Source organism: Candida orthopsilosis, assembly GCF_000315875.1.
Source record: "Candida orthopsilosis Co 90-125, chromosome 1 draft sequence".
Lineage (NCBI taxonomy): Eukaryota > Fungi > Ascomycota > Pichiomycetes > Serinales > Debaryomycetaceae > Lodderomyces > Lodderomyces orthopsilosis.
Genome location: NC_018292.1, coordinates 1,086,681 through 1,114,108, shown reverse-complemented (window position 1 = coordinate 1,114,108; position 27,428 = coordinate 1,086,681). Strand labels below are relative to the sequence as shown.

Genomic DNA, 27,428 nt, shown 5'->3' with positions numbered 1-27,428 from the left:
AGTTTTAGTTTCATGAAGGTGCAATTTATTTGCCGGACTTGCCTTTTTAACCCGTCGTGATGCAAACACTGCGCAAGAGATGCCCCAAAAGTAGATTCCTTTAACAGCAAGATTTGATTCAAGAGAGGTTACATGGTTGATTGTGATTGTAAGATTAACTTTATTCTAGATCATCCAACCTTTTCGCCCTCTACAAATGTGGCACTTTAAAAACATTAAGCGACTAACGCTCTTTTTATATTTGGAACTAAATAAATTGGTATCAAGGGTTTATATAAACTTTAACAAAAACAAATACCGAAGTGGAATAAAAAAATAGAAGCAACGTTTGTAGAAAATTAAAAAAATGGTACCTTAAAACAAGCAACACATTGTATCGTCAGGGATGTTTTTTCAACCTTCAACTTTTATAAAAACACCACTTAAAACCATTCTATTTGAACAATTTGTCAATAAATCTCTTGACAATGTTGTCTCTCTTGAAAAATCCAAAAGAGTTAGATTCTGGTGAGAATGAAATTGGAACACTCAATTGAACCAACAACTTAACATCATAACCTTTACCAGTTTCACACTTTGTCTTGTTCAATGGGTTTGAGAAAAGATCATATTCAATGGTTGAGTTTGAGGTGGAGTTAGAAGTAGCATTTGAAGCAGTTTCTGGACAAGCCAAAAATTGAGTTGAGTTCAAGTATGACAACCATCCATTGGTGATACCAAAGTGTTCACTAGCGGATCCATTCTTGGTGGTGGTCGAAAGCAAGTGAGTCTTGTTGGAAACAGCGACATTAACAGTTGAAGTTTCATTGGAGTTGTTGGTGAATGGTAAGTTCAAAATGTAACCTTTGTCAGCTTGAATAGTACCAAAGAAAGCCTTGTCGTCTGAACCTAATTTGATAGCAGAACCATTAAATTTAACCAAGTTTGAATTGAAGGTAGTACCATTGTGTATAGCAATCAAAGAGAAAGCTGGTGAAGATGGGGCGAAAAACCTCTTGTTTACTGGAGCAGCAGCAACCTGCAAAGTCAACCAAGTGATGGCGAATAATAAAGTTTCAAAGAATCTCATTTTATAATATGTCTAATGGCTGAACGATTTGTAGAGACAAAAAAAAAACACTACACGGTGTGGCTAAGACAGTCTTATAGGAGGACATTAGTTTGTATTTATACTAATTCCAGTTAGCAATCATCCCAATGCAAACATTAAGAATCATCTCTTTTTTTATTCAATTACTAACCGATGGGGGTGTCTATGGTCATCGATAATGGTACAAAAATATCTTAGGTATAGGGGGAGTGTATAAAGTAAGTATGATGTATTGTACTACTCTATTTTCATTACACAAAGTTGCAAAATACTGTATAAAAGAAGTTTAAAGAACAAAATTGAAAAGCAATCAAACATACATAACAATAACGACTAAATAATATACGACTATAGTTATAGAGCATTTGCCTTAAAAGCATAGCCCAGCGTACTATATATGACGGAGTCCATTAGCTCATTAACCTTCAAGCCAACATCAATAAAGCTCTATCAATGAAGGCGGAATAGTATGGATCAAAAAAGTTGTTTTAAATTAGTTTTATTGTTTTCGATTTATTTTTCATTACCTTTTGCATAACCGATTGTTCCAATACATATTCCAAAGTTAGCTAAATTGTATACAAAAACAAGGTGATGTAAGTTTTACCTTTGTACTAAGCCCACATAACCTCATTAATTAGTAGCCGATGCTAGGCAGAGCAAGTAACAGTAGATGCACGGATTTAGTCCCGCGATACTGTCGACCTAAGTGAGACGAAAACGACCAAAGTCTTAGTGGGAGTGTTATTTCGGTACAAGGCCAAAACCGAGTCTACCGAAAAACCAACCAATACAAACCGTGCGTAAGTATGTTTTGCTAACCCTACAAAAAGTGGTGCTATCTAAAAGCTCTCGAAGTGGGGTGCTATACTAAAGTGGCTTACTTACTTTCTACTGAACGTTTCTGAAGCAACACATCTTATGTATGTGCCCAAAGTTGTTAGTGTTAGTTGTGTATATGTCGGTCCCTTGTCGTTGCAAAAGTCCTGATTGCTATTTTAGTGTGGGTTTGTGTCATTAAACCTCTGTAATATTATTTTGTTTTGTTTTCATTTTCCTTCATTACCCGTTTAGGCCAATTAATTACCAAATTCATCGAACTTGAAATTGTTACGAAAGAGGCCCAACAATATTAAAAGAAAAGTTCCAAATTTGAGTCTGTGAAGATTTCACAACAAGAGTTGGAAGAACAAAGGCAATAATTCACATTGCTCCCAAGTAGGGTGAAATCGAGTAAGATTTAGGAGTTGATTTTTAATGGCACGGAGACGGAGCAAATATTATATATCCGTGTCGGCTATAAACTTATGGTACAAAAATAGATTGTGCTGTGGCGAAGCTACAAGTTTGAAATGTTTAGAGATCAAGCTGAAAATGGAATGAACAGACAAGCTCATCTAGCAGAAGCGTCTTGCTCTTATGTAATCAACTATACATCTGCGAGTTGAAGTTTGTTTCAACCTCTTCTCTTTGCGTGGTTCTGCAGCCTATTTTTGCGACTACTCTTGACTGATACTATCGTCGCCACTTTCTTTAACTATGTAGGTTTTTCACACACGGAAGTGTCACACCGCAATGGACCGTCTCATTTTTAAATTTTACACTTCGTTTGCGCTTCAGGGTAGGCTGCTCTCGGTGTTGATAAATAGATCCCTCAAACTGAACTATAGGCACGTGATGCAAAATAGTCGGAACCGATTTTCCCCAAACCGTCAAGGCTTTAAAATTCTTCAAACCGCACTAAATTAATTCCAGCCGGACGAGCAATATAAACGTGGCTACACCAACATCTCTGGATGAATGTTAAAAGTTTGTAAGATTTTTCTATATATTAACAAGCACGATTTACCATTGCGGATGTTCTACTTATACAATTACACCCTTGTCTGAAGCAGTATGCAAGAGCCTTTGCTTACAATTCAACAGCTGGTGGACAGTTCAAAGCCTTCTTAATTTGACCGTAAATGGTGAATTGCAATGAGGTCAAGGTACCAACCATAACCAATCTTGTTGGCAAACCAGCGAATGAACCGGTGAAACCTAATTGTTTAGCCAATTGGACCAACAACCCAACAGTAGATTGACCTGGAGCCTTCTTAGTCTTGTTAACCTTGGACAACAAAGTATCAGCTGGTTGAGAAACAACAGCGGCAGCACAACCGGCAATGATACCAGCACCCAAGTTAACAGCAGTAACAGTACCATGACTCAAGTCCTTCTTTGGAGTTGAGATAGAACCGTAGATAGCTTCAGCAGCTCTTTCGAAAACCAAGAACTTGGCAATGTTGTAAGGAATTTGTTTGAACAAGATTGGAGTGAAACCGTTGTAGAATGAACCGACACCTTCTTCTTTCAAGATTCTTGAGAAACCACCGACTAAACCATTGGCAAAAGTTGGTTGAGAAACCAATCTAATTCTGGTAGCTTCCAATGGACATAAAGCAATATCAGCAAAGAATTCAGCCAAAGCAGATGAACCAATGAAGATAGAGTTCTTGTATTTCTTAGCAGTGTCGTAACCCAATAATTCAATAAATTGTTTCTTGAAAAGTTCGTAACCACCGAATTTGAAAGCACCTTGTAAGGAGTAACCCAAAACGGTTGGACCTAAACCAGTCAACAAAGCACCAGCACCTTCAGTACCGATAACTTGTTTGAATGAACCAATCATACCTTTGTTGTAAACAGTTGGTTCCAATTGAATTCTGGTCTTGACAACATCAATTGGGGTCATGGCACCGTGGGTAGCACCACATCCAATAGCACCGGCAAGGGCGAATTTGGCATAATCTGAAACGGTATATTCAGGGAGCTTGTAAGCAGTAGCTGGGGCTGACATTGCGTATATTTATGGATAACTCTGAATAGGTATTGAATAGTTTCAACTATTTGAAGAAAGAAGATGGGAAAAGAGAATTGAGATCAACGTTGAAAGAAAAAAAAACTTAAAGCGAGTCAAAATCTTTGAGGCTACAAAAACAATGAAAGAAAAAAAAAAATTTTTCAATAAAGAAAAAAAAAAAAAAGAAAAGAGAAATTAATTTGTATGATTAGTAAACGTATCAATTGGTATTTAGTCAAAGTGGAGGTGAATACTAATGACCAGACATATCTTATTTACATTCTTCGTAGGCAACTGTGAAACATGAACTCGTGTCGTGACCATTTTGAAACGTCATTCTTAAATGCATTTGCGCAGGAGGAATAAGTTTTTCTATTTTGTGTTCCCCACGTGACGCTTTTTTCGACTTAGGATTTATTTTCAGATCCTTTGATTGGCTCATAATGTATAGTACGCAAAACGGGAGCCACAATAAAGAGACGCAAAACCGCATTTTTCCGTATACGCAAGTAAGGAAATTTCGCAACATCTTCACAAAGGACTTTTGCAGCAAAAAATGAACAGCTGTCATTCATCATCCAAATACCCAAGTTGGGTAAAATTCAATTTCTAGGCACTACTCCGAGCTTGATCAAAGCATTACGATTGCTCAAAGCAGCCATTGCTGATTTTTGAGCTGCTTTTTGTTTACTAGTATCGATACCTGCACCTAGATCTATTCGATTGCAGGAGCAAACTGCATGGTGCACGGTTCCTTCATGAGTAACCTTGTATTCAGCTTTCAATTGTAAAGGTCTTAACATTGCGTACAAGTCACTACGTGCTCTCATATCGACTTCCCGATGCGACAATGGAATGGTCTCATATGTTTGTTGAAGTTCGTAGTCTTGTTGATCGCAATTTTCAGAATGATAGTCCGATGATTGGTTATTACCTCGTCTCTCAGTCAAAAGAGTATAGGTTTCTTGGGGAGAATAGCGACCATGGCCCTGTGACTGTGCGAACCCTTGTTGATCATACGGTGGCAGCTGTTGTTGTGTATACATAGGTTGGGAAGGTGGACTTTGTTGGCTATATTGTATCACCGCTTGATTTTGATCGTGGGGTAGTGCGTCCATCACTTGGTTTGATGATGGAATACGACTTCCGCTGGTCACATAAGGTGCACTTCCCTGTGAGCTTGGAGCTGATGGCAGCACGCTTTTTCCATACAATGGAGCTGCTGAAACGTAATTTACTTGAGTACAAGTTGGGGTCATCAGCTGAAAAGCCACGTCATTCATCAATGTTGGTCCTAACACAGATACCGATTCAATTCTACCACCATTTCTGGTCCTCAAATAATGATGCTTAATGATGGAGAAAATTCTGACAACCTTTTCCTGATCATCCATTATATCCAACACAGCACGATCTTTAGCGTCGTCAAAACTTGTGGATGATACGCCAACACCTAATATTTCTCTATCATCGCCTACGATGATCTGTACAATAAATGGATCTTTTTGAACTTCGAGAATTTCAAATTTCACAATACTTTGAGGGTATCGGTTCACATTTGTAATCAGTTTGAGCAAGGACTCAAACTCAACAAAAGCGACTTTTGCTAGTGGTGTTGTCCATTCAGATAAGTCAGAAATTAACGGTTGATACAAAATTTTCAACCACAATTTGATGTCTTTGAAATCATAGCCATCCATTTCCAATGCTGCGATATATGCCAAAAAGATGTTTGCACAAACTTCCATTTTTGTTTCGTCATCAGCATCCACTGATAGATTGTACTTCATCACATCGACCAAGCTGTAACCAAATGAAAATTTAGCCAATACTTCCAATGACATTAATCTATCGCGTATAACCAATAGATCCTTCTCATACATATTGGGAAACTTTTCATCCAAAAGATCCCACAAGATTAACTCCATCGTAACTCGACCTCGTAGTGCCAATTTGGCATTGTGCGAGTTAGTGTATTTCTCAGATGTCAGTTCTATGAAATCACTAGCTTGGCGGTAAGACTTGTCTGTTGCCACTCTGATTAGTAGTAGCTCATTTGAAATAACTGGCAAAGTTGGTGGATATGAGAAATAATCAACTGACAACTTCGGCGCATCTCGGCCGCTTGATTCATCTTTATTTACAATTTCTTCTTCAGTTGGTACAGCATCCAAAAATGCACCCAATTCTCTTTCTTGCTCCGGAAGTGTCAGTTTGAACCCAATTTTTGACAAAGCTGCTAGCATGGGTAGTTTCTTCATATCGTATAATTCCCTTAATCTCACTGAAACTTTGGTTTGGGGAGTTTGAATCAATGCTTGCACTTTGTAGACGACACTTGCTGCCTCACCGGGAACACCCGATGACGCTAGATGCGAAAGATATTGGTATCGATCCCGCGTGGGAGTTTTGGCCATTAGGATATTGAACGTTGCTTGTAATTGAGGAACATTGGACTTTATCGCAGACAAGTCGTCAATCACAGTTAGTAATGACTTGTGCTCTTTTGACATGAGGAAGTGACGAGGTTTAATTGATTTGGTGCAGTTGTGATAAGAGATGTTAACACTTTACAAGTGTGATAAAAATGAAATCAATCTTTGGTGCGGCCATTAACTACCACAAAAGAAGAGATGTTACAAGATACAGTGATGAGTAAAGCTAAGGCTCGTTTAACACGTTTAATTATAGAGCAACTACTGAGCTGCATACCGAAAAGCTATAGCTTGTGTATCCATTAGAAAACCTGGCCCAATGACAAATTTAGATTCGTCAAAATGGAGGAGTATTACTCAAGTTTGTTGCAAAAAATCAAAACATCGACCAAACAATAAACTTTTTAACACCAAGTCTTTATCTATCACTACCAAACGGCGGAGGGTATATTTTTGTAGCGGAAGCTGCTTGGATCTATTTGTTTCAAATGCCCTTTAGCAAAATCCTTTCAAAGCAAGCAATTAATTGAGATGGTGACTTAATAGCACATTAATTTTCTTTCCATAATAGTTGAACGACATCATTTACTTTGCTACAATATCCATTATTGTGTTTACCTTTCTGATGTCACTCTTCCAAAATAGGCAAATCCAATTGTGGACATCAACAATATAATAAACTTTTACTCTTTTAAGTTTCATAGACTGTGCAGTTACGTGGTCTTTTAAATGGAGTTTAAGAAACCTACACGCAAAATGACAAACTTATTTAGCTCAACCTTGGTTCTCTGTTGTTTATAAGTTGTTTGCTAACATCGAACGGTTTTCTATCTTATTTGGTGTAATTCATATGTTGTAATGTGTGATCTTATCCAGCTATTCACAAGGGGAACCAATTTCGACAGCAGCGAACCTAAAGCAAAACAGTTCTGTTAGGGACCCATGCACCAACAGCCTCCTCCCTCTGTGTGTAAGTAGAGCACGGCTTTTTCGTCACAAGGGCAATCCCCTAGTGGCGCGATACAAAATCGTCTCGGTTGGTGGACTAATAGTGAGCTAAAATTTAAACTTACGACCTATCATAACCACATGCAACGTCCACTCTTGGTTCACACTTTGAAGCCTCTCCAAAACATACGAGTTTTATTATCATCAGATAGTTAAAGCGGCACGTGTAACATGTAACTCTAATTCTATTAAATAAAAATTTAAAAAACCCTATTGCTCTTCTCAGCTTAGTCTTATTTTAGTAATGAGCTTCATAACCAGAAACTCAAAGTTTAACCAACGTGCCAAATAAAGCAAAGAGACAACCTTATTACGACTCTCTCAATACAATGTAGGTTTATATATATGCAACGGAATGCGGTCTCTTCCAAGTGCGGAATACAAGGAAAATGGTAGCACTTTGCAACTGCTTAACGAAGCAATAGCCGCATCGTTAACAGAGATCGGCGTATTTGTTCTTGACTTTGATAGCACGGCAGAGTCCACCCCCATTTAAAGTTGGTAAGTCCGTTGCAAAATTTGGAAGAAATTAATGGGGCCAGAGTTGGACTACCCCTAATTTTACACCTCTAGACACGACAAAAAAAGGCATAAGTGTATTAGTATTACTATAATCTATTTGTATAATGAGAAACATCTAAAATTTAGAACAAATCAAACCAATAACATTTTGAAAAGAAGGAACAGAAGTGTTAACACTAATTAAATTGGTACAGTAGTGAGCCCCCCGAGCTGAACTACATCGGGGTACTAAAATCTTGGGCCCTGCATTGATGTAGGATAGTAGGAGCTCTGTTGACCCGATAAGCCACTGGGAGTAGAATTGGATACATCTTCAAATCCTGCACCGTTACTGCCATTACCATTTCCGCTTTGTTGCGGGGAATTGCTCCATTTTTGAAAATACTGTTGATGTGGCAGCTGGTAATGATAAATTGATGGATGGTGATGCAGTTGATGTTGCAGTTGCAGTTGCAGATGTTGTGGCAGATGATGTTGATGTTGCGATTGAGGTTGATGTGGATACTGACCAATGAATTGGCCGGAATGAACTTGCGAAGGCTCAATTTCACTAGAAGCAGCTGCAGGTATTGTTTGAGCACTCTCTGCCGATGCACCATTTAAAGAGGCCGATGGTGTGACGGTATTAGAGCTGCTATTTGTAGCACCATATCCTTGACTCAATGATGTATAATTATTCAGTTTCAAGTTTCTCACTGTTGGAACTTGTCCACCAGATGACTGTTGGCTGAACTTCCTCGAACCGGCAGGAACAGAAAAGCTCGAATTTGTTGTCAAGACGCTGCTAGTGCTAGTGGTATTTGATAAACTGCCTTGATACATTCCACTATTAATTGATGATACAGAGTTATTATTGCCAACTGAATATTGATCTACAGATGACCCCGAGTTCAACCGATACTGTGGGGCAGTGTTCCCACCAGAATTGTTTTCTGAAATACTCGTACCAGGCGTGTTATTTATTCCCATAGTGGTTGATGATTTGGATGCTGAGTTCGGCGGAAGTGGTGGCTGAAACGCAGGTGTGGTTGAGTTGGGGGTTCCAGTTTGATGCTGATGTCCATGGGAGTGTAGTTGCTGCTGCTGCTGCTGTTGTTGTTGTTGCAGTAAGCTAGGATGAAAATGTTGAGGATATCCTTCATGTGGGTTCATCTGTAATGTATTATGCTGTAAATACTGGTTGTATTGCGACGGTGTATATCCTTGTGTTTGTCCGTGGAGCAGTCCTTGACTCTGGATCAGATAATTGTAAGCATTACCGTTATTGGTCATGAAACCTAAAGAGGCGCCATATATAGGTACTTGCTGTTGAGTTCCAGAAAATGGATTAATGAAATTCAAATCACTAGTCCCGGTTGGACCACTTTCATCCTCCTCTCGCTTGACGAGTGAGTTGTCATTTTGGGTTAATGGCGCCACAGCTAATTGATGGCCCATGCGGGGTTGAAATTGTTGTTGCTGTTGTTGAGGTAAAGGTCCACCATACTTGCCATAGCTAAGCTTTGCATTATTAAGAGCAGCTCCAGTGACATTTGCAATCGGGGCTGGTGGTTGTTGTCTTTGCTGCGTAGGTTGTTGTTGTTGTTGTTGTTGTTGTTGTTGTTGCAGCTGTAACATGCTTTGAAGTTGATAATTGCCATCAAGAAAATAAAATGCCTCATCTTCGATAGGAATCTTTCCACCCAACGAGCTATCCTTGACTGCATTCCACAAACTTGCTGGAATAACAACATCTTTAAAGTCTGACTCTGAAGGACGAAGTAGTTTTCCATTCATGACCTCTTGAGCATTGTAGTAGCTGATCAAATGGATTGTTTGTTTTTCATTCAATTTTTCCAAATGAAGATCACTTGTGGTTGTGGTTAACGATAGCGTCTTTTTTATCAATCCTTGATCTTTAAATATGTACGAAGTAACTAATGGGCCACTCAATAGACTTTTGTTATAATCTGTACTACTGTACGTATTTGATGCAGGTATGGTATTTGGCGGTATCAATTCCAGTGTGGTCAGTAGCTCATGGGTAGCCCGACTGCTAGGGATAGCTTGTTGCAATGATTGTTGAGGTTGTTGAAGTTGTGGATTTAATATAGTAATGTTGTCACCATCTCTCCTTAATCCTCTTGTTGCGTCCGCACTATCCAGTGTTTGATCGTACTTCAGACTGGATTTGCGCTTTTTTTTCTTTTTGTCATCCTTCTCGTTGAGACTAGATTTATCCAACTCACGATAGACCAAAAATCTTCCCAAGATACGCGAAGGTGACCAAGACGTACCATCAGTCCAACGCTTGATCCCCGACTGTTCTTCGATAAACACAAACACATTGCCCGATTTTATCAAATTTGGTCTCTCTCGTTCATGAGGCCGACGTGGAACCAAATCCAATTGTTTATTAAGTGCTTGCTGAATAATTAAAAGTGCATCTTTAGTTGACCCAATATAGCCATGGTAGGTAGGATCCAAGTTTGATGACATTGTCGATCTGTTGAAATATTTAATTTGTCACAATGGTGGAAGATCTCTCGATATTAATATAGGTTGGTGTTTGGCTATTGTAAGGATAAATCACAAAATCGGTGTTTGAATAAATATGGTTGCAACCAGAAGGAAAAAAAAGCAAAATGAAAAACAAACAAAAACCAAATTAAACTAAAGTTTGTGGTTGTAGAAAAGGCAAACTTTAACTGTGTTGACTCGATGAAAATTTGCTAAAATCAATTAAGAATCTTAACTGTTTGATGATTTAATAACTCGGATATACTTGTATAATTGAATCGTGTTTATATGTGAATGATATCTTCAAGTGTGAGAATAGATATTGCATGCACGATTGACTAAATGGAATTTTGCTTTTTCCTTCTTCTGCTTTGAGTTGTGAAAGAAGAAATAAATTCAAAAGAAAAAGCACAAGCTCTTGATTGCAACAAACTTTAGCAGGTATATTTATATTTATTTATCAGCTGAGAATACTTGTATTTTCCCAATGGAACGAAAGTGCACTTTTGTGATGAGCTGAGAAATAGGAATACCACCACTGATGATCTCAAAATTTTGGGTGACTTCTGTATTATTTTAAGTTTCTGTAGCAGAAGTAAAAGATAGCACACACTAACAATAGCGTATCCACCAACAAATTTTTTAACTTTTCCACACTAAATTTTTTGGTTGAAAAAAGTTTAATTAAAGTTCTATGTCAAGAAAATAAACGCCAGTGGTTTAAACTTTGCTGACTTCCCCGTTGCAAGTGTTCCAAGATAAACACAGTGTGGACGAATTGAGAACAAAAATAAATAAATAATAACAATGTAGTAGAATGAAAACAATAATAATGGAAGCCCAATAATAATCCCCGAATATTTGAAACGGCACAATATAAACTACAAAATGGATGTAGTATCTGAGTCTGGCCAATGAATTTGTAATATTTGAGTTTGGTTTCAATGGTCTAAGGTCAAATATGGTTTGGAAAGGCGGATATTGGTTCGATGATGATTTTATACCACAGAAGTTTTCTCGTATAGGTGATACGCCACTCAGATTATTATGATTGTAGTTCCTGTAGTTAAATAACCTCCGTTTATAATATCGATGTTGCAGTTTTGAAAAATTGAGTATTATGAGTATTATTGAGCTGGGTCGGGGAAAAGGTTGTGCGTTTCAAAACGTGTCCTCGGTTAGCTCACTTTTCTTTTATAATACAATATAGCGGATATGTGGCAAGTAAAGTAGTCTCCAAGTCGTTGAACTATGAATGACTCTGTATTGCTGTAGTTGTCAGAAATTGGGAGGAAAGGATGGTACAATTTTATGGGTGACGTGAATGATGTATATGGTATAGGGGATACTATGTCTGTTCGAAAGTGTTGCCTGACCCAACAATATAGTAATAATTTATCGAGAAGATGATGTAGCACGGCTAAACCTGAAATGCTTTGGTGAAGAACTCTCCAATGGAATATAGATCAGGCTTTAGTCTTTGTAGTCGCTTGTACCTGAATCGGTTATTCCCCAAATATATATGTCTGACCCTAGATACCTTAATTCCAATCGAGTTTAGAAGCTTCGCTTTACTCTACTATGGAAAAGTCAATTGCACGTCCCCTCTTTAGACTTTGTTGATGACAAAAAAAAAATAACTTAAAAAAGGTAACAACTCGTTAAGTCCAGTCAGTCCCAAATTGGTTTACCCTAATACCTCACAATATTTCTTTTTCCTTCCAGCTCTTCAATAGAAAAAACACACAATAGTGGAGGAAAGCTTAATTATTAAATAATATCGAGTTTTTGGATTTTTTTTTTTTTTACCCTCTAGAACTTCGTGGTCCTCTTCGTAAGCTTTGTGAGTTTTGTGAATAAAAAAGCTTCCAATGGACTAAGTGGTTCTAAAGTTTAGCTCTATCTCCTCCTTTCCCAGTAGGAGTGTGTGCAATAGTGATTTAATTTGTGCTTTAAAGTCAAAAGTTTAAAATTGAAAATGCGATTTAAGATTTTGGCTCGTGTGGAGTTGCCTTGGTGAGAAAAGTTTATTCAGTAGTGTAACCCAAAAGCTTTTGTTTGTTGGGTTCCAGCACAATTGTAATAGTGAAAACTTTATTGCAACTTCAACGATTGAACCAGCTTAGATCTTACTGTGATGTAGTATTGAGCGATAATGCCGCGAGTGAGACAAAAATTAAATTTCTTAACAACTTTGCCACAAGCAGTGTTGGCTCTATAACAATATCCAATAACAATAGGTGTATCCGTATTGTATCCAGCTGTGAATAAATTAAGGTTTTGTAATCCAAACCTTATTTTTATTTGTTCTATTGTTTGAATTTACCCTTTTTGTAATTTTAATTTATTTTAATTTTAGGTGTAATAAAATAATAACAACAATAAAAACAATAACAAATCAATAATACAAATCTAAGCTTTCAATATGTATTTAACTTTGGTGGTGAAATTAAGCTTTATGTTGTTTTTACCAGTAGCGTGGGTGATCCAGAATCAAGTCTAAAATGTGATTGTGAGAAGAAGATTTTAAGCTTTTTCTTAATTTCTGTCAATGAAGCTCAAGCGTCGTTGTGGATACTGGTTTTGAAAATTTGTAAAATGGTGTTGGTTTGTATTGGACCAAGTGTATACGCCTCCTTCTCGTGATAAACGACCGACTTTTTTCCCTTTACCTAGGCGAAACATTTGGTGAACATTGACTTCTGAATACATATATATATATATATATCATGTGAAAAACCAAACCATTAAGATAATCCGAAGCCCCCACCAGAAGCTCTATTACACCCTTTTGTCTTACACAAACATTTGTTTCACAATTTCAGGTAATTATATCACAGGATATGCATATCGTCTTTCTTGTTTGTTTGTATGTATTCTGTGATACTTTTCTTACCAACTATTATATGTCACTGAATGGATCAAGTAAAACCACGGTTTAAGAGCCAGAGTATACACAATGTCTAGCTCCTTAATTTTCCAAGCGTCTTATTGTGTCCACAAAAATATCATTTTTGAATGCACCGTTACCTCTTACTACTAATGTGTCGTCTTTAGAGCAATTGTGGAACCCCATGGTTTTGCCAATTTACTGAGTTAAGGAACTGTGGTTGGCTGGTTGTGAGGTGGTACACCAGATAACAGCCCAATACGTTATCTTCTTTCAATAAGTGACTTCTCTAAATTTTTTTCGTTCGATCTAAAACGACAGGAGAGGAAACAAAAGGGATTTGAAAAAATAAACTTCCTCTCTTTGTGCTATTTAGAAAGTTCAATTTTTTAAACTTTTTTAAATTTACCCATTTTACACAACTTACATTCGTTACTATGCAAACAGATTTACGTAATCAAATTGCATAGTGGACAATGTGCAAGGAATTAATTACCTACACAAGGCGAAGTGGCAATCGCAACGTATAAAGCAGGACATTTGACAGTTTCATAAAGAAATATATGTTCCTATTGTTTCATTGAGACCCAAGTTTTGGCTTAAAATTTTTGAGTCAAACAGAAAGGAACAACTACAGCAAAATTAGCAGCTTTTAATTATACTCTTTTTTCACTAAACTTTAATGGAATAGAATAGAGTCTGATCTATGGTTATGTGCTTGCAAACAGAGCCAGATATATGGCACTAAAATACATAGCTATACATCAAGTAAGTCTGATAGACATCTTTCTAACCCAATCGATCCTTCGCCACCATTGCTATTTATTGTTTTTGTGGAAGTAACACGACCTCGTATATCACATATCCGACTTGTTAACACCTCAACCCACACCTCACTCAATGGAGTTATTCGGAAATATGCACTATACTTATCTCATTCAAAAATGAAACCATTGATTTGATACACTGAGTCCCTTGTCAAGTAAAACAAGGCCCGCGCCTTGCTCGCTTTGCATCTCAAGACGCAGGCTTGCTAATTTAAGTATGGGTCAATTTAAACTTTGAGGTGGCCACAAAAGTCGCTCTCAGGCGTTAAGACTGCATACAAGCGATCGTGGGTTCAAGTTATACTGTTGGCAAAGATAATGAGCCCATATGGAAACAATAGATGCGAACGGAATTCGCTATTACATCGCTGATATCTTTACTCTACCCCCCTTCACCTCCTTAAACCAAGAGTTAGCTTGTTGAGTCTATTTGAATACTCTTACTCAGCTCCACCTTCTGGGACATTCCTTCTGGTTAAGTTAAGACGATTTAGCGGAACTCCATAAAATTTTTGGTTATTATGGTACAACAATAAGTGTTATAATCTTTTTCTAAGTTTGTTTATGGTTCCGTGAATATAACTTCACCAATGGGCCCTGACAACCAAAACAGCGATTAATAAGTAACCTTTTTTTTTATAACCATCACTTGAGCTCCGCCAAGTTCAAAACTTAACCACAAACCATTGCACATCAAAAAATGAGCCAATGACAATCTATTTGGCACGTGGTGCTTATACGTTCTGAGCAGATAGCTATTTCGTCTTATATTCGGCGTTAAAGATGAAAGCCATTACACAAAATTAATCTGTCGTCCGAGATTTCACAACGGCTTTGAGCCTTACGATTGAATAGCAAATACAATGGAAGTAGAACATAATTAAAGCACATTACCCCGCAGCTTCTACGGTAATAGTTTATTTACCTCGAGAAGTCTTCTTTATATCTTCTTAATGGGTGGTGAGGCTACACGTGACATGCCACCTTCCACATTCCCAACACAGCAGAAAGTCCCAGCAACTGAAACAATTCCATTTACAACCTAAATATACTTTCCGTTTCTCTTTACAAATTGAAAAGCTTTAGGGTGTTATGCAGTATGATTTGAAATGTTTGAATCAACTTCTTAAAACCGCGTTTTAACACCTGTACCAATTGATTTGCAAGCTGTATTAGCTTAGCAGAGAAAAGTAAATCGCTTATTATTTGTAACCACTGCTGTGATCGACACTCGTCATATTTTGCTCACGCGGTATCGCTGTTGGTGACATAGCTTTCGTAGTGGTGATATGAAGCATTACAATGTTTTTGATTACTAATGTTGGCCGGTACATTGAAATATTCGTTTTTATAAACCTTGCAGCTACAACACAAAACCCAGGTTGTTTACAAAATTTCTGGACAATACAGCTTGTTGACTGGAGTGTGTTGTTTTGAAAATCTATGGGATGATACAGAAGCGACACAGGGGTTGTTTAGATTTTCGTGTGATTGTACAGCTCCCGAAGGTTAGTTCTGCATCTTTTAGCTGTGGAAACTCTTAGCACAACGGAAGAAGTATTTCAAAATGTATTTCCCCACTTCATGTAGATGAGTGAGTTCACAATTTGCTTTGCATTTCACTAAACTGTACAAAGGGTAATAATGATGCGTGGCTCTTGTCAAATTGACACATCTTCAGACCTAGGGCAAATCCAAAAGGCGAGAGACGTATGTAATCTCAATGGAACACATGGACATAATAAGAAAGTATTGTGTTAAGAAGAAATCGTACCATATTGGAAAATGGCTGTACAATGGGTAAAAAACATTGCGAATAGTTTTTATACTACTTTGTTTTTGTCACATTTGCGGTGAAACACATTTCCGGTAACCAGTCACAGTAGTCAACAGAAGCATAAGCATACATACTTGTGACTGGGATTGCAACTGAGGCGGGTAGCTTACCAGTAATATTTCAGTGAGGGAAAAAGAAAAATCACACATTTTTTAGAAGTGACAAAACTGACAAAATGCAATCAGTCTAGATTGCATTTTGTACTTTGAGATCTATATCAAAAGTGTAACTTAGATGCCAAAAGCTTATTCAGGTTTCGATAGTCTAATAAAGCCAAACATAATTAGGCTTTTAAGCTTGGTTATTGTACTGGACGAAAAAAAAGTTTAAGTTCAAAAGTAGGTGAAATTAAGAGAGTAGGTTTCATTTTGGACGAAATAGCCGATGGTGCATACAAAGGTTCAAATTGGGTTGGATGTATTAGTTTTAACCTAATCTGGTATGAGTATCTACATAATCAATTGTTAATGTGCGTAATGCAAGAGTCGAAAATTAATTCATTTTATTCGCCAACTCTTGAAACAGAAATTTCGTTTCACGACAGGGTCGCTCAAAGTCAGTAGCGAGGGAAGAAACATTTGTGTCAATGGATACACAGGATTGTAAATACCTTATTTTGAGGAGCATGACCCAATGTTGATGATTAGCCATCCTTATAAAAGCTAAAGAAACTTGGTTTGTGTCCCCAGTTTTGTTTCCAAAGAAAAGCGCAGCGTCTATACGAAATTTATCGGTAACCGTTTATTCGAAAAGCTTATTTGGTACGTTCGATCCAATTTGTCGTCTAGGTAACTTTAACCTAGTCTTCAAATACAGCTAGAAATTTTGACTTTGTAAATTATATTCTTTCAGATTAAGGGGAAAGCATCAGAATATCAATCTTTGGATCATGAGTCTATAATATATCTTGTCACTTTTCCTCTCTTTACTGGGTTTATTCAATTTGCTACACATGGGGCATATCCAGATATATTTCAATCTTCGATGTAATATGTCAATATTAAACAAGATCATAGTTGTTGCTAGTGAGATGTTTAATGCTAACTGTTAACAATGGCTTTGGCCTGCATATCATCTTGCGGCCAATATTTCTTAGACAGATACATCTTCACTTGCATATGCACTTGCATCTACATTCATTGATAACACAAACACTTTGTCCTGCTTGAAATAGACATCTTGTTAGTAATATGGCTCTTAAACATTGTAGGAATTTGATGGATGCGAAGTTGCAAAAGACTAAAACGTGTATTTAGCTGTCTTTTAACAACTAGGGATCACACTCCTTTGATTTTCTGTCAGGTTGTAGAGACAAAGATACTTTTTTAAAGCGGTCTATCGGATAAGTCCTAGTTTCAGGGTTAGAGGAGACAGATAGCTTACAATGTTGTTGGAATTGCAGCAATGATTTAGCAATGTATATTTTATCTTAATATAGAATCATCTACTGGAGACGTAAGTATTCTAAGTATTGAATAGAATAAGCCCACGCAGACAAATGGAGCCATTTGACTGATGTGGTTTTCAACTTTCTCCCATACTTCAACATTCAAATATCACATATTTTCATATATCGATTCAAATGTATTCATTCAATTGAATTTTGGTTTTTGACCAACGACAAATGCAAACAATATCACGTGACTAAAAGGAAGTGAACTCTAGGGTTTGTTGCAACCATATTCCTTATATAGTATCAATGCAAACTTTAATCAAGACTTGAACATGCTAGTGCTTTCCATGGATATCCTAATCTTTGGCAGTGAGGGAATACCCCTTAAAAGTTGTAAATTATTGCAACAACAAGTAACAAAAACTTCCAAATTTAAACTCTTTTAAATTTTTGCGAGAAATTCACCGTGGCTTGAAAAAGATAAATACAAGCTCATGCAGGGAACGAACCTTGATTCTTTTGATTGTGTAATTGTCACAATGAGAGGATGGACAGGCCTAAAGTCTTTCTTGTTTTTTGTAGTTTATTAATAATGACACACATACTTGATGGAGTGTAAAGTTTTATATATGACAAATCCACAAAGTCAAAATCTCACATACAACAACATAATAACAATATGTTATTTAACATATAAAACGTTTATGCAGGGGGTTGAAAATACAACTCTGAAACCTGCTAGTGTTGCCTTCACCGCTAGTGCGGCTAGATCACCAAAGGTAAACCAAGCTATCCCACTAAACCCCCAAAATCCACAGAAGTTCTTAAATCCCACGCTGGACCCACTGCCAAGGCCTTTCCATGCCCCTGATCTCATATCAGTCTTATTACAACCAAAGCTCGCGCTAGTAGATTTATTGTAATTGACCTACCGTTAACTCCAAAGATATTCCATGGTGGTTCCCAAAAATCTAGAGAAGGTTTTTCTGGGGAACGAAATAACAGAAAGTTTTTGATCAACTGAATGATTAGCTCGCTGGGTTGTTTCAATCAGAGAGCTCACTCAAGTCTGATAGGAAGATACGAGGGATGATGTTATGAGTGGTATTCGGCTTAGTGGTGATATTGATGAAGATTGATGAAGTTTGGTAGAAAAAAGAAGGCAAAAATGTTTTTAGATCAAAAATATGGGGAATTTTAGACATTGTATACTTCAAACAAATTTTTGGCTACCATAATTTGGTTATGCTATGAGGTATGAACACATACAGACAATAATAAAGTACAACATAGCAAACGTAACTTAATAGTTCCCCTCTTATCGTGTTAGAAATAAATGAAATCAACATAAAGACACTAATTTCGGGTAGTTATCACAAGATTTTTACCGAATATGTTGATACTAACGAGTTGGTTGCAAAGTTCAAAAGTACATCTAATCCATAAAAACCTTGTTGTACAGCACTGAGGAGAGAAATACACCAAAAAAACATGCTAGATGTAACAAATATCATAACGCATTGTTATGCAGTAGTTAGTTTGTCATCAATTTGATTGATGTCTTATAAATGGGTCCAATTTGGATTCATCAACATTCAGATTGTATACAGTACTCAATTTGACCTACCTTGAACTAATTTTTGAGTCTCGAGTGCTTAAAAGGAAATAACCACCGCGATTTGTAAATGATGATGGATATAGAGTTAAGCCAATAGGTAATTAATAAGTCGTGGGAGATTTCAATGAAGTTGAAGTTCAAAATTTTTTCAATAGTACGCAATGACATCACACATTTAAAAGTACCACACATGCAGGGAATGTACCATAAACAAAATCAATCATTTCTACAACTACTAGAGTGACCTCGAATTAAACTTTACCCAAAAAACTTTAAAATTAATATAAACGAACTAAAAAATTAAAAATGCAAAATTAACTTTCAACTAAGCTTTTCCTCTCTCTTCTCTCTCTCCACCTCACGAGATGTCCTCTTGAAATCTAGACAAGGAATTGTTTGAACCATATGGACCTGATCTAAACTCTTCGCCCATGTATTGTTGTGGAGGCGGAGGTGCTCCTGGACGAGCATATGGATGATTCAGTCCACCCCGTCCTCCTTGAGGTTGTTGTTCATGAACAAACTCGTCAAATGGCAGTTGGTGTGGCTGGTTTTGTTGGTTTTGTTCGTGTGGCACAACGTATCCACCACGATGTTGTTGTCCGATTGGCGCTGTACTTCCTCCACCAGTTTGAACCATTTCGTCGCCGGGTAAAATAAACAGCTCGTCGTCATAGTCACTAGGATGGAAATCACCGTCAGATGAAGCTGACGACGACATCAGTGCGGCGTCATTATCGTGGTAATTCTGTTGGTGTTGTCCTCGAGCGTTAACAGGATCAGACTCATATTCAGAACTTGCAGTGGTTGTGTATGGATGTTCATGATGTGCAGAGGATGCAGCAGCCAAAGCAGCAGAGGCACCAGCAGTTGCTGTAGCGGCTCTAGCGGTGCCACCCGAAACAGTTCTCACGTTTCCAGTCTGCGGGTACTCCTCGAAATTGAAATCATCTGGGTGTGCCAATGGATGTCCATATGAGTTCATTCTCGTTTGGTCATTGGGGTATTGTGGAGATGTGGTCATTTGTGGGCTATCACTGGCTACAAACGTATCACCAGTTCCTGAAATGGATGAACCTCTCGTTGAGTTTTTACCAAAATAGGATGAGTTTCTGGCATTTGATGAAGTGTTACCATTGGAGCGGAAAATGGAATCTAAATTGTTGGAATTGGTGACTCCTCGGTAGGCAAATCCATCGTCATCGGCATCAAAAGCATCTCCCCTATTAGTTTGTGGCGTCGCTCCATAAGTTTGGTTCTCCAAATCATCAGTATTCCTTAATCGCTTGAACGTGTTTGATCTACCAGCACCTGCCATGCCACCTACTCCGGCCACAGCACTGCTACCGGTAATAGCTGCTCCATTAGCATCTGATCCGTTTCCAGATCCATTATGATTTTTGGAGAAAATAGATGTCAACCAGCCAAGCTTCGATTGTTTCATGTTACCGTTAGGTGAATCATGGAAAATATGGTCATTCTTGTCTTCAAGTGAAGTATCTTCTTCTTCATCACCAGCACCCAACCTGTTGGTTGCACCTCCACCATTGAAATCGGGTGATTGATTAGTAATTTGTCTCTTACGTTTTTTGAGAAACAAAAACAAAACAACAATACAACCAATGACAATTGTTCCACCAATTGAACCAACTAATCCCCCAATAAGCTTTGAATTACGTGAAGCAGTTGAACCCAGATCATTTGATACTACTGCTGAAGTGGGGATAGCAACAACTGAGGTGATTGTGGTATCTGGATATGTATAGATGGAAGTGGATTCAGAAGTAAATGATGAAATTGAGCTGTGTTTCCCCAAACTTGTAGTTGATGAAGGTGTTTCTGTTGAAGATGTTGAAGTTTCTGAATCCTCAGTTGAGGATGGTTCTTCTGTAGATGAAGGTGTTGAAGATGACCGAGTTCTTGATGATGACGATGCGGAGGATGTTGTTGATGATCTGGAAGAAGTTGTTGCAATTGTGGTCAGTGATGATGATTCTGATGATGACTCTGCAGATGACTCCGAAGAAGAAGTCTCAGATGATGAAGATTCGAATGATGACGTTTCTGACGAGCTGGAAAAGCTGCTCGATAAGGATGATTCTGAGGTTGACGAGGGGAATGATGAAGTTTCTGAACTGGATGAACTAAACTCTGACGATGATGACGATGAGAAGCTAGAGCTTTCGGAGCTACTAGAGATAGTTTCACTCGAAAATGATGATGAAGATGTTTCTGATGAAAATGATGAGCTTGATGATTCGCTCGTTGAGGATGAACTTTCATTGGTTGAGCTAGAAATGGAGCTGCTAGATTCAGATGAAGATGAAGGGAAGGAAGAGCTACTCTCAGATGATGATGAAAACTCGGATGAACTTGAAGGAATAAACGTGTCTGAGGAAGAGCTCGAGCTGGAATCGCTTGATGAAGATGGTGGATCCGAGCTTATATCCGTGCTCGAAGGTTCAACTAAAGATGTAGAACTCTCTGAACTGGTTGTCAGTATTGACTCAGATGAGCTTGAGCTTGAGCTTGAGCTTGAGCTTGAGCTTGGTATTGTGCTCGAAGTAGTCTCTACTGGAATTGAATTAGACATACTCGATGAGCTGGTATCACTTGAACTTGTTGGTATCGAACTTGACAGTGACGATACTGAAGACGACGAAGACGGTGAACTAACGAATGAACTTGTACTTTCCAGTGTTGTTGAAGGTGTACTTGGAGCTGGTTCCAGAGATCCTTCAGTAGGCGATGTAGTCGGATCTGACAAAGTTGTTGGAATTGACGACGACACTGTGGATGGTGTTGATTCGTTGGATGAAAATGAAGATGTCTCACTTGTAGATTGGGAAGGAGACAGAGGAAAAGAATTTTCAGTTGACGATGACAGTGATGATGAGGATGAGGATGATAGTGATGTGGTGGTACTACCAGTATCTGTATCTGTATCTGTATCTGTATCTGTATCTGAGTTTGAAGTAGGTTGCAGTGACGTGGGCTGAGCAGTAGAAGATGAGGTAGGTATAAATGATGTTGAAGGTGTTGTGAAGCTGCTTGTACCTGTATTGTTGGTTGTTGTAGTAGACGTATCTCTTTTCTGAAGATAACTGTGGGTGCTCTGCTGTATATAAAGTGGTGGTGGAGGAGGTGGTTGTTTTTTGATTTTTATGAAATCCAACATTTGTATTGTCAAGTATGTGTGATGAAATTGTAAAAGGGTTGGTAGAAATGAGGTTTTGTGTAATAATTTCAGGCGTGTTGTATTGTATTATTATGTGTGTAGTGCGCTTATTGTATTGTTTGTGTGCTTGTACTGTAATTTTTTTTTTTCTTGTGTTGATTGTTAGTGTAAAGTTTATTTGTTTGTTGCTTTTAATAGAAATCAATAATACACACACACAACAAAAGGTAAATCATTTGGGTTATACTATTGTAAATCTTTGGGTTCACACAAGTGTTGTTTGTGTGACTAGTTGTATTTGTACGTGAGAAACTGCTGGTGTGGTTTACAGTGTGAATCGTTTGGGGCAGGGGCTGACCAAACAGTGATATGGTATTACTCCTTTCGGTGTTAATATGAGTAACTGTTTCTTTGTGTAGTTTTTTCTATTGTTGTTCCTCGAGGAGAATTCACCAAGTAAGGCCACAAAAATGAGACGATATTGGTGAGACAAGAGAAAAATTTTCCACAATGTTTTGCGATGAATGTGATTTGATGATAGGCTACCTTTAATAGTAAGGTACAACCTGTAACCTCTGGTTGCAAAATATCTATTACGTGAGTACCACTTAATGCAGTCGTACGTGTGATCAAGTGAGGTACCGAGGTTTCTTTAAAAGCCAATTGATTTTGTTCGCAAGGCTGATTAGCAAAAAATTGTTTATAATCCTGTGTGTACTAGTTGCTAATATTACACAAAGCTGTCAATATTAATTGCGTTTGCCCCCTTTGAAGAAGAATAATTTGTAACGAAGACCAGTGGAAACAACTTCTGATGGTGATAATTGATGGCTTCTTTATATTTGCTGACTGTACTGCTACACCACAGTACTGACTGGTTGAATTGAAGTCCAGGGGTGCTTTTCTTCCGTTATGAATTGAAGTGGATTGTGGTAGTTGGACGGTTTTGTTCCACGTTTTTGTTGATTTTGTAACTCTTCCGAAGGATAGATAAACAGTGTTTAGGTTTTTGGATTGTTTGGATTGTTGTTACGACCGTAAAAGCTTGTTCTATGATGATGTAGATGGTGAGGATGGTAGCTAGATGTCAACGTGGGGGTGATGTGTATATGTGTGTTCAGTATCACACTAATGTAAAGTGGTTGTTATAACTTTAAATAAATGTTGCTACAATGTGAATACGTGTAACGGCTTTGAGAGAATGGGAAGAAGAAGATTCATTTATATAATAGGGATCAAATCGGAGCCGTCCCTTAAAATTTGTAGAGTAATTTCAGCCCCTTCTGTAGTAAAGTAAAGCCTTCATTTACAGTATGTGTGTCGGAATGTAATGAATAATATTAATAATAATAACAATAAATTTTAGACTTTCTTTTGTTCTGTTTGCTTTTGTTAAACATCGGCAACCAGATTAGCCATTCAGTAATAACCCACAGTTGTAAAAAATGGACATGTTCGATTTGTACGGCCAAAAGATACATCCACCGTGTGCCTTAGGAAAAAGAAACGGATCAATTGGTTAAAAGGATAATTAGTTCAAGGCATCAACAATGCCGTGGATCTTTATCTTTGAGGGGGAAACTTTGTGCTTATATTATGCTTGGAATAAGCGGAACGTATGTTTCTACAACAACCAATGAGATCGTGATGTTTTTCTATTGTTCATTAAACAACAATATCAACTGAGAATTAAACGAAACGTTTGTCTAATCCACAAACGATAAAACAACCTTGTTGATAAACTGAATGTGGAGTCGAACTATTGTACTTTGCTTCTAAAACAACGCAAACTGGAAAGGAGAAAAAAAAAAAAAAAACGAAACCACACGTGCAAAGTTAATCCGAAATCAAGGCTTTAAGCTCTACTAAAATTTGAACAATAAGGATTAATTTCTCCGCATAAAATGTGTACGTTTTACTAGTCTAAACCCCGATTCGCTTCTCCCGATGTTGTGTACGGCATTTTCACCATCTGATAAAAGGTAAAACCACACATGTTCGACATTTTTCTAGATCTCGTACCTTATTGTTTACATTTTTGTTATTGCCGCTACCCGAATCTTCCTTAACAATTAGCAATTTAAGAATATTTACTCGAAAGCAACAACAAAGGTGCGCATAAACCTTTGTACTAATGATGGCTTTGGTTGTTTATTCAACACAAACTGAGTAAGGAGGGATTTATTAAATGCTATCTCCGACTCATTCACAGTGTGATTTGGTTGATTAGTAAGAAAGAAGCTTATATGTGACAAGCAATGTCTGTGAATTATTACCAACCAAACGTTTCAATACCAATGGAGAATCTTACACGAATCTATTACGTAGCCTTGAAGATAAAAGATTTACAAGAATGTTCCGGGAATAGAATCATACGGGTCAATTGATTCTTTTTCAGGTTAATCACAGGTCTAGAACAATGAAACAACGAAACAATGTAGCTGTTGTAATCACACAGTTGAGTAATACCCTAACTTCCTCCTGTTGTTACCAGTTGTCGAATATATTGTTCTGGGGTGAAACTCTAATCGCTTAACTTTCTTCTCAGTTCATTGTCGCAAGTGATTCGCATACAAAATTATTTCACGACACAAGTATCACCGAGGAACAAGAAAAAAAGAAAATAAACTTTGTTTCTCTAATTTCCAAAATGTGTGATAAAACTTTGGTAACCGTTGAAACGTTGCTTGATTGCATTTCTGCAACATCAATAAAAAGACTCTGCCCTATTCTACAAGACTTTCACTCCACTTGGTCAATCTACATATTGCCCTCATAGAGCACACACGTCAACTATTCGCCACGTATCCATATATCAAATAGGGCCAGTGCGGGGTTTGAAATCATGTCGGTAACAAATTCAAGACTCAAGGATAACAATTTGGCCCTTTCACTTTTAAAAGTGTACAGGTCCAACAGATCACTTCTTTTAAACACGTCATATATCATTCTAATAACTGCTGCGTTTTCGGGTGCTGCTAGTACAGGATCATCTTCAGACAAGGCAAAGGAGAAATCGCAACAGCAACAACAACAAGTGGAAGGATCATCATCGCTGAGTGAGAAATCAGCCCATCCAAAACTTACTCGCCAAGCATTTGATCGGTTGTTTCATGCTATAATACCTACATACCATGACAAGACTGTGGCTTATTTCATTGCTCATTTGGTGTTGCTTGTAACTCGTGCTTTCTTGACATTGAAAGTGGCAACTTTGGATGGTCAATTGGTGGGTGCTTTGGTTTCGAAAAGACTAAAGGTGTTTAGTAAATACCTCTTGGCATGGATGTTGATCGGGATCCCAGCATCGTTGAACAATGCGTTGTTATCATGGACGAGACTGAATATGAGAAAAGCCATTAGGGAAAACTTGAATAACTCCATCTTGAAGGATTATTTGCCGGATAACTTGGATACAAATTACTACTCGTTGATCCACTTGAGTGGCAACAAGATCACTGATCCAAATCAAAGAATCACTACCGATGTATCAAGATTGGCTTCTGCATTGAGTAGTTTACCTGGACAACTTTTGAAACCAACATTGGATTTGGTGTTATGTGCTCGTCAATTGAGCAAGAGTGGGGTCGGAAATGGTGAAGGTACACTTGCCTTGGGAATATTGGCCCATTTCTCAACCATGATTATTCGTTTTTTCTCACCACCATTTGCAAAATTAGCTAGTGAACGAGCAAATTTAGAAGGAAAGTTGAGATCAGCCCATTCAAAGATTGTTTCCAATAACGAGGAAATTGCCTTTTTACGTGGTCATTATCGTGAATTGGACTACATTGATTACTGTTATTATACATTAGAGAGGTTTTCTAAACAAGAGTATTGGAAAAAGGGTATACATGAAATTGCACAAACGTTTATTGTGAAATATTTCTGGGGTGCTGCTGGATTGGTATTGTGTTCAGCACCAATTTTCATCGCCAAGTATCTTGGTGAAGCCGATGATGATAATGCTGCTGGAAAATTCATCACCAATAGAAGGTTATTGCTTAGTGCTTCTGACTCATTGGATAGATTGATTTATGCAAGGAGGTACTTGCTACAGATTGTGGGTCACGCAACAAGAGTTTCTGATTTCCAAGACACCTTGTCGGATGTGGCGCTGAGGAGGAAAGACATCACATCAAATGTCAAATTCAACAATGATGAAATCGTATTTGATAAAGTCAGGTTATTGACGCCAGCAGATGTTACACTTATTGCAAGTTTGAGTTTTTCAATCAAATCAGGTGATCATTTATTGATTGCCGGTCCTAATGGATCGGGTAAATCTTCTTTATTTAGAATGCTAGGAGGTTTATGGCCAGTGAAGGAAGGTACAATCACCATCCCGACAGCTGAGAATATGTTTTATATCCCACAAAGGGCTTACTTGTTACAAGGTTCCTTAAAGGAGCAAATTATTTACCCTCATTCACTTGACCAACAAAAGAAATCAGATGACGAGTTACAATCGATATTACGGGTATTAAAATTAGATGACTTTGTCAATCAATTAAATGAAGTAAAGAACTGGGAAGAGGAATTGTCAACTGGTGCTCAACAACGTTTGGCCATGGCAAGACTATACTACCACGAACCCAAATTTGCCGTTTTAGATGAATGTACATCAGCAGTTAGTCCCGATATGGAACAATTCATGTATGAGCATGCTCAAAGTTTGGGAATCACATTGTTATCAGTTGCTCATCGACCAGCATTGTGGCATTTCCATAAATACTTACTCAAATTTGATGGTAAAGGTGGATACTTTTTCGGTAAATTGGATGCTGAAAAGAGGTTGAAATTGGAAAAGGAGAGGGTTGCTTTGGAAAAAGTGTTGCGTGATATTCCTGCCTTGAAGGAGAGATTGGCTGAGTTGAAAAATGTTTCGAAATTGCAGCATCAAAGGTATGAAAAAAAGGCTATCAAGTTAGGTTCGTCGTAAGAGAATATGGTGATACTTGATTAGGGTTTAGTGATCGCTTGTTTTTTGTTTCAAATAGATACTTAAAATCACGTAAGTTAATTTATTCGAGACTATTACTTTGCATTTACGAAGGTGTTCCATTTTGAGTAGAGATAGCGTGTCTTAATAATAACCTTACCCTAATGCACGTGTGCTATTATTTATTGGGGTAAGAGCTCTCCATAAATTTAGTTTAGAACAAAAAAATGAAAACTTCAACTCTGAATACTTCTTTACGATCCATCTGTTATTTGATAATACCGATAAGACCTTGCAAAATACTATTGACGTGTTGTCAACGCTTTGAGATGTAGCCATGACAGAAA

General features: G+C 37.7%; 6 protein-coding genes across 6 annotated transcripts; 1 reads left to right on the top strand and 5 right to left on the bottom strand. All coding sequences in view use genetic code 12, as the record gives it.

Moving 5' to 3' along the window:
* Window positions 1-433: 433 nt before the first annotated feature.
* Window positions 434-1,069, bottom strand: CORT_0A05050 (adhesin-like protein; the record flags this gene model as incomplete). Its single annotated transcript, XM_003866285.1, has 1 exon — window positions 434-1,069. The coding sequence occupies one exon, from the start codon at window positions 1,067-1,069 to the stop codon at window positions 434-436; it is 636 nt and encodes a 211-aa protein (XP_003866333.1).
* Window positions 1,070-3,002: 1,933 nt separating this feature from the next.
* Window positions 3,003-3,929, bottom strand: CORT_0A05040 (Mir1 mitochondrial phosphate transporter; the record flags this gene model as incomplete). The annotated part of the gene is made up of 1 exon (XM_003866284.1): window positions 3,003-3,929. One exon carries the CDS (start codon window positions 3,927-3,929, stop codon window positions 3,003-3,005), a length of 927 nt encoding a protein of 308 aa, XP_003866332.1.
* Window positions 3,930-4,534: 605 nt separating this feature from the next.
* On the bottom strand, window positions 4,535-6,445 carry CORT_0A05030 (RNAse III; the record flags this gene model as incomplete). Its single annotated transcript, XM_003866283.1, has 1 exon — window positions 4,535-6,445. One exon carries the CDS (start codon window positions 6,443-6,445, stop codon window positions 4,535-4,537), a length of 1,911 nt encoding a protein of 636 aa, XP_003866331.1.
* Window positions 6,446-8,125: 1,680 nt separating this feature from the next.
* CORT_0A05020 (Wor1 transcriptional regulator) lies at window positions 8,126-10,375 on the bottom strand (the record flags this gene model as incomplete). Its single annotated transcript, XM_003866282.1, has 1 exon — window positions 8,126-10,375. One exon carries the CDS (start codon window positions 10,373-10,375, stop codon window positions 8,126-8,128), a length of 2,250 nt encoding a protein of 749 aa, XP_003866330.1.
* An 8,944-nt stretch (window positions 10,376-19,319) lies between these two features.
* CORT_0A05010 (adhesin-like protein) lies at window positions 19,320-22,139 on the bottom strand (the record flags this gene model as incomplete). Its single annotated transcript, XM_003866281.1, has 1 exon — window positions 19,320-22,139. One exon carries the CDS (start codon window positions 22,137-22,139, stop codon window positions 19,320-19,322), a length of 2,820 nt encoding a protein of 939 aa, XP_003866329.1.
* A 2,845-nt stretch (window positions 22,140-24,984) lies between these two features.
* Window positions 24,985-27,081, top strand: CORT_0A05000 (Pxa2 peroxisomal ABC transporter; the record flags this gene model as incomplete). Its single annotated transcript, XM_003866280.1, has 1 exon — window positions 24,985-27,081. One exon carries the CDS (start codon window positions 24,985-24,987, stop codon window positions 27,079-27,081), a length of 2,097 nt encoding a protein of 698 aa, XP_003866328.1.
* Between the last annotated feature and the right edge of the window lie 347 nt (window positions 27,082-27,428).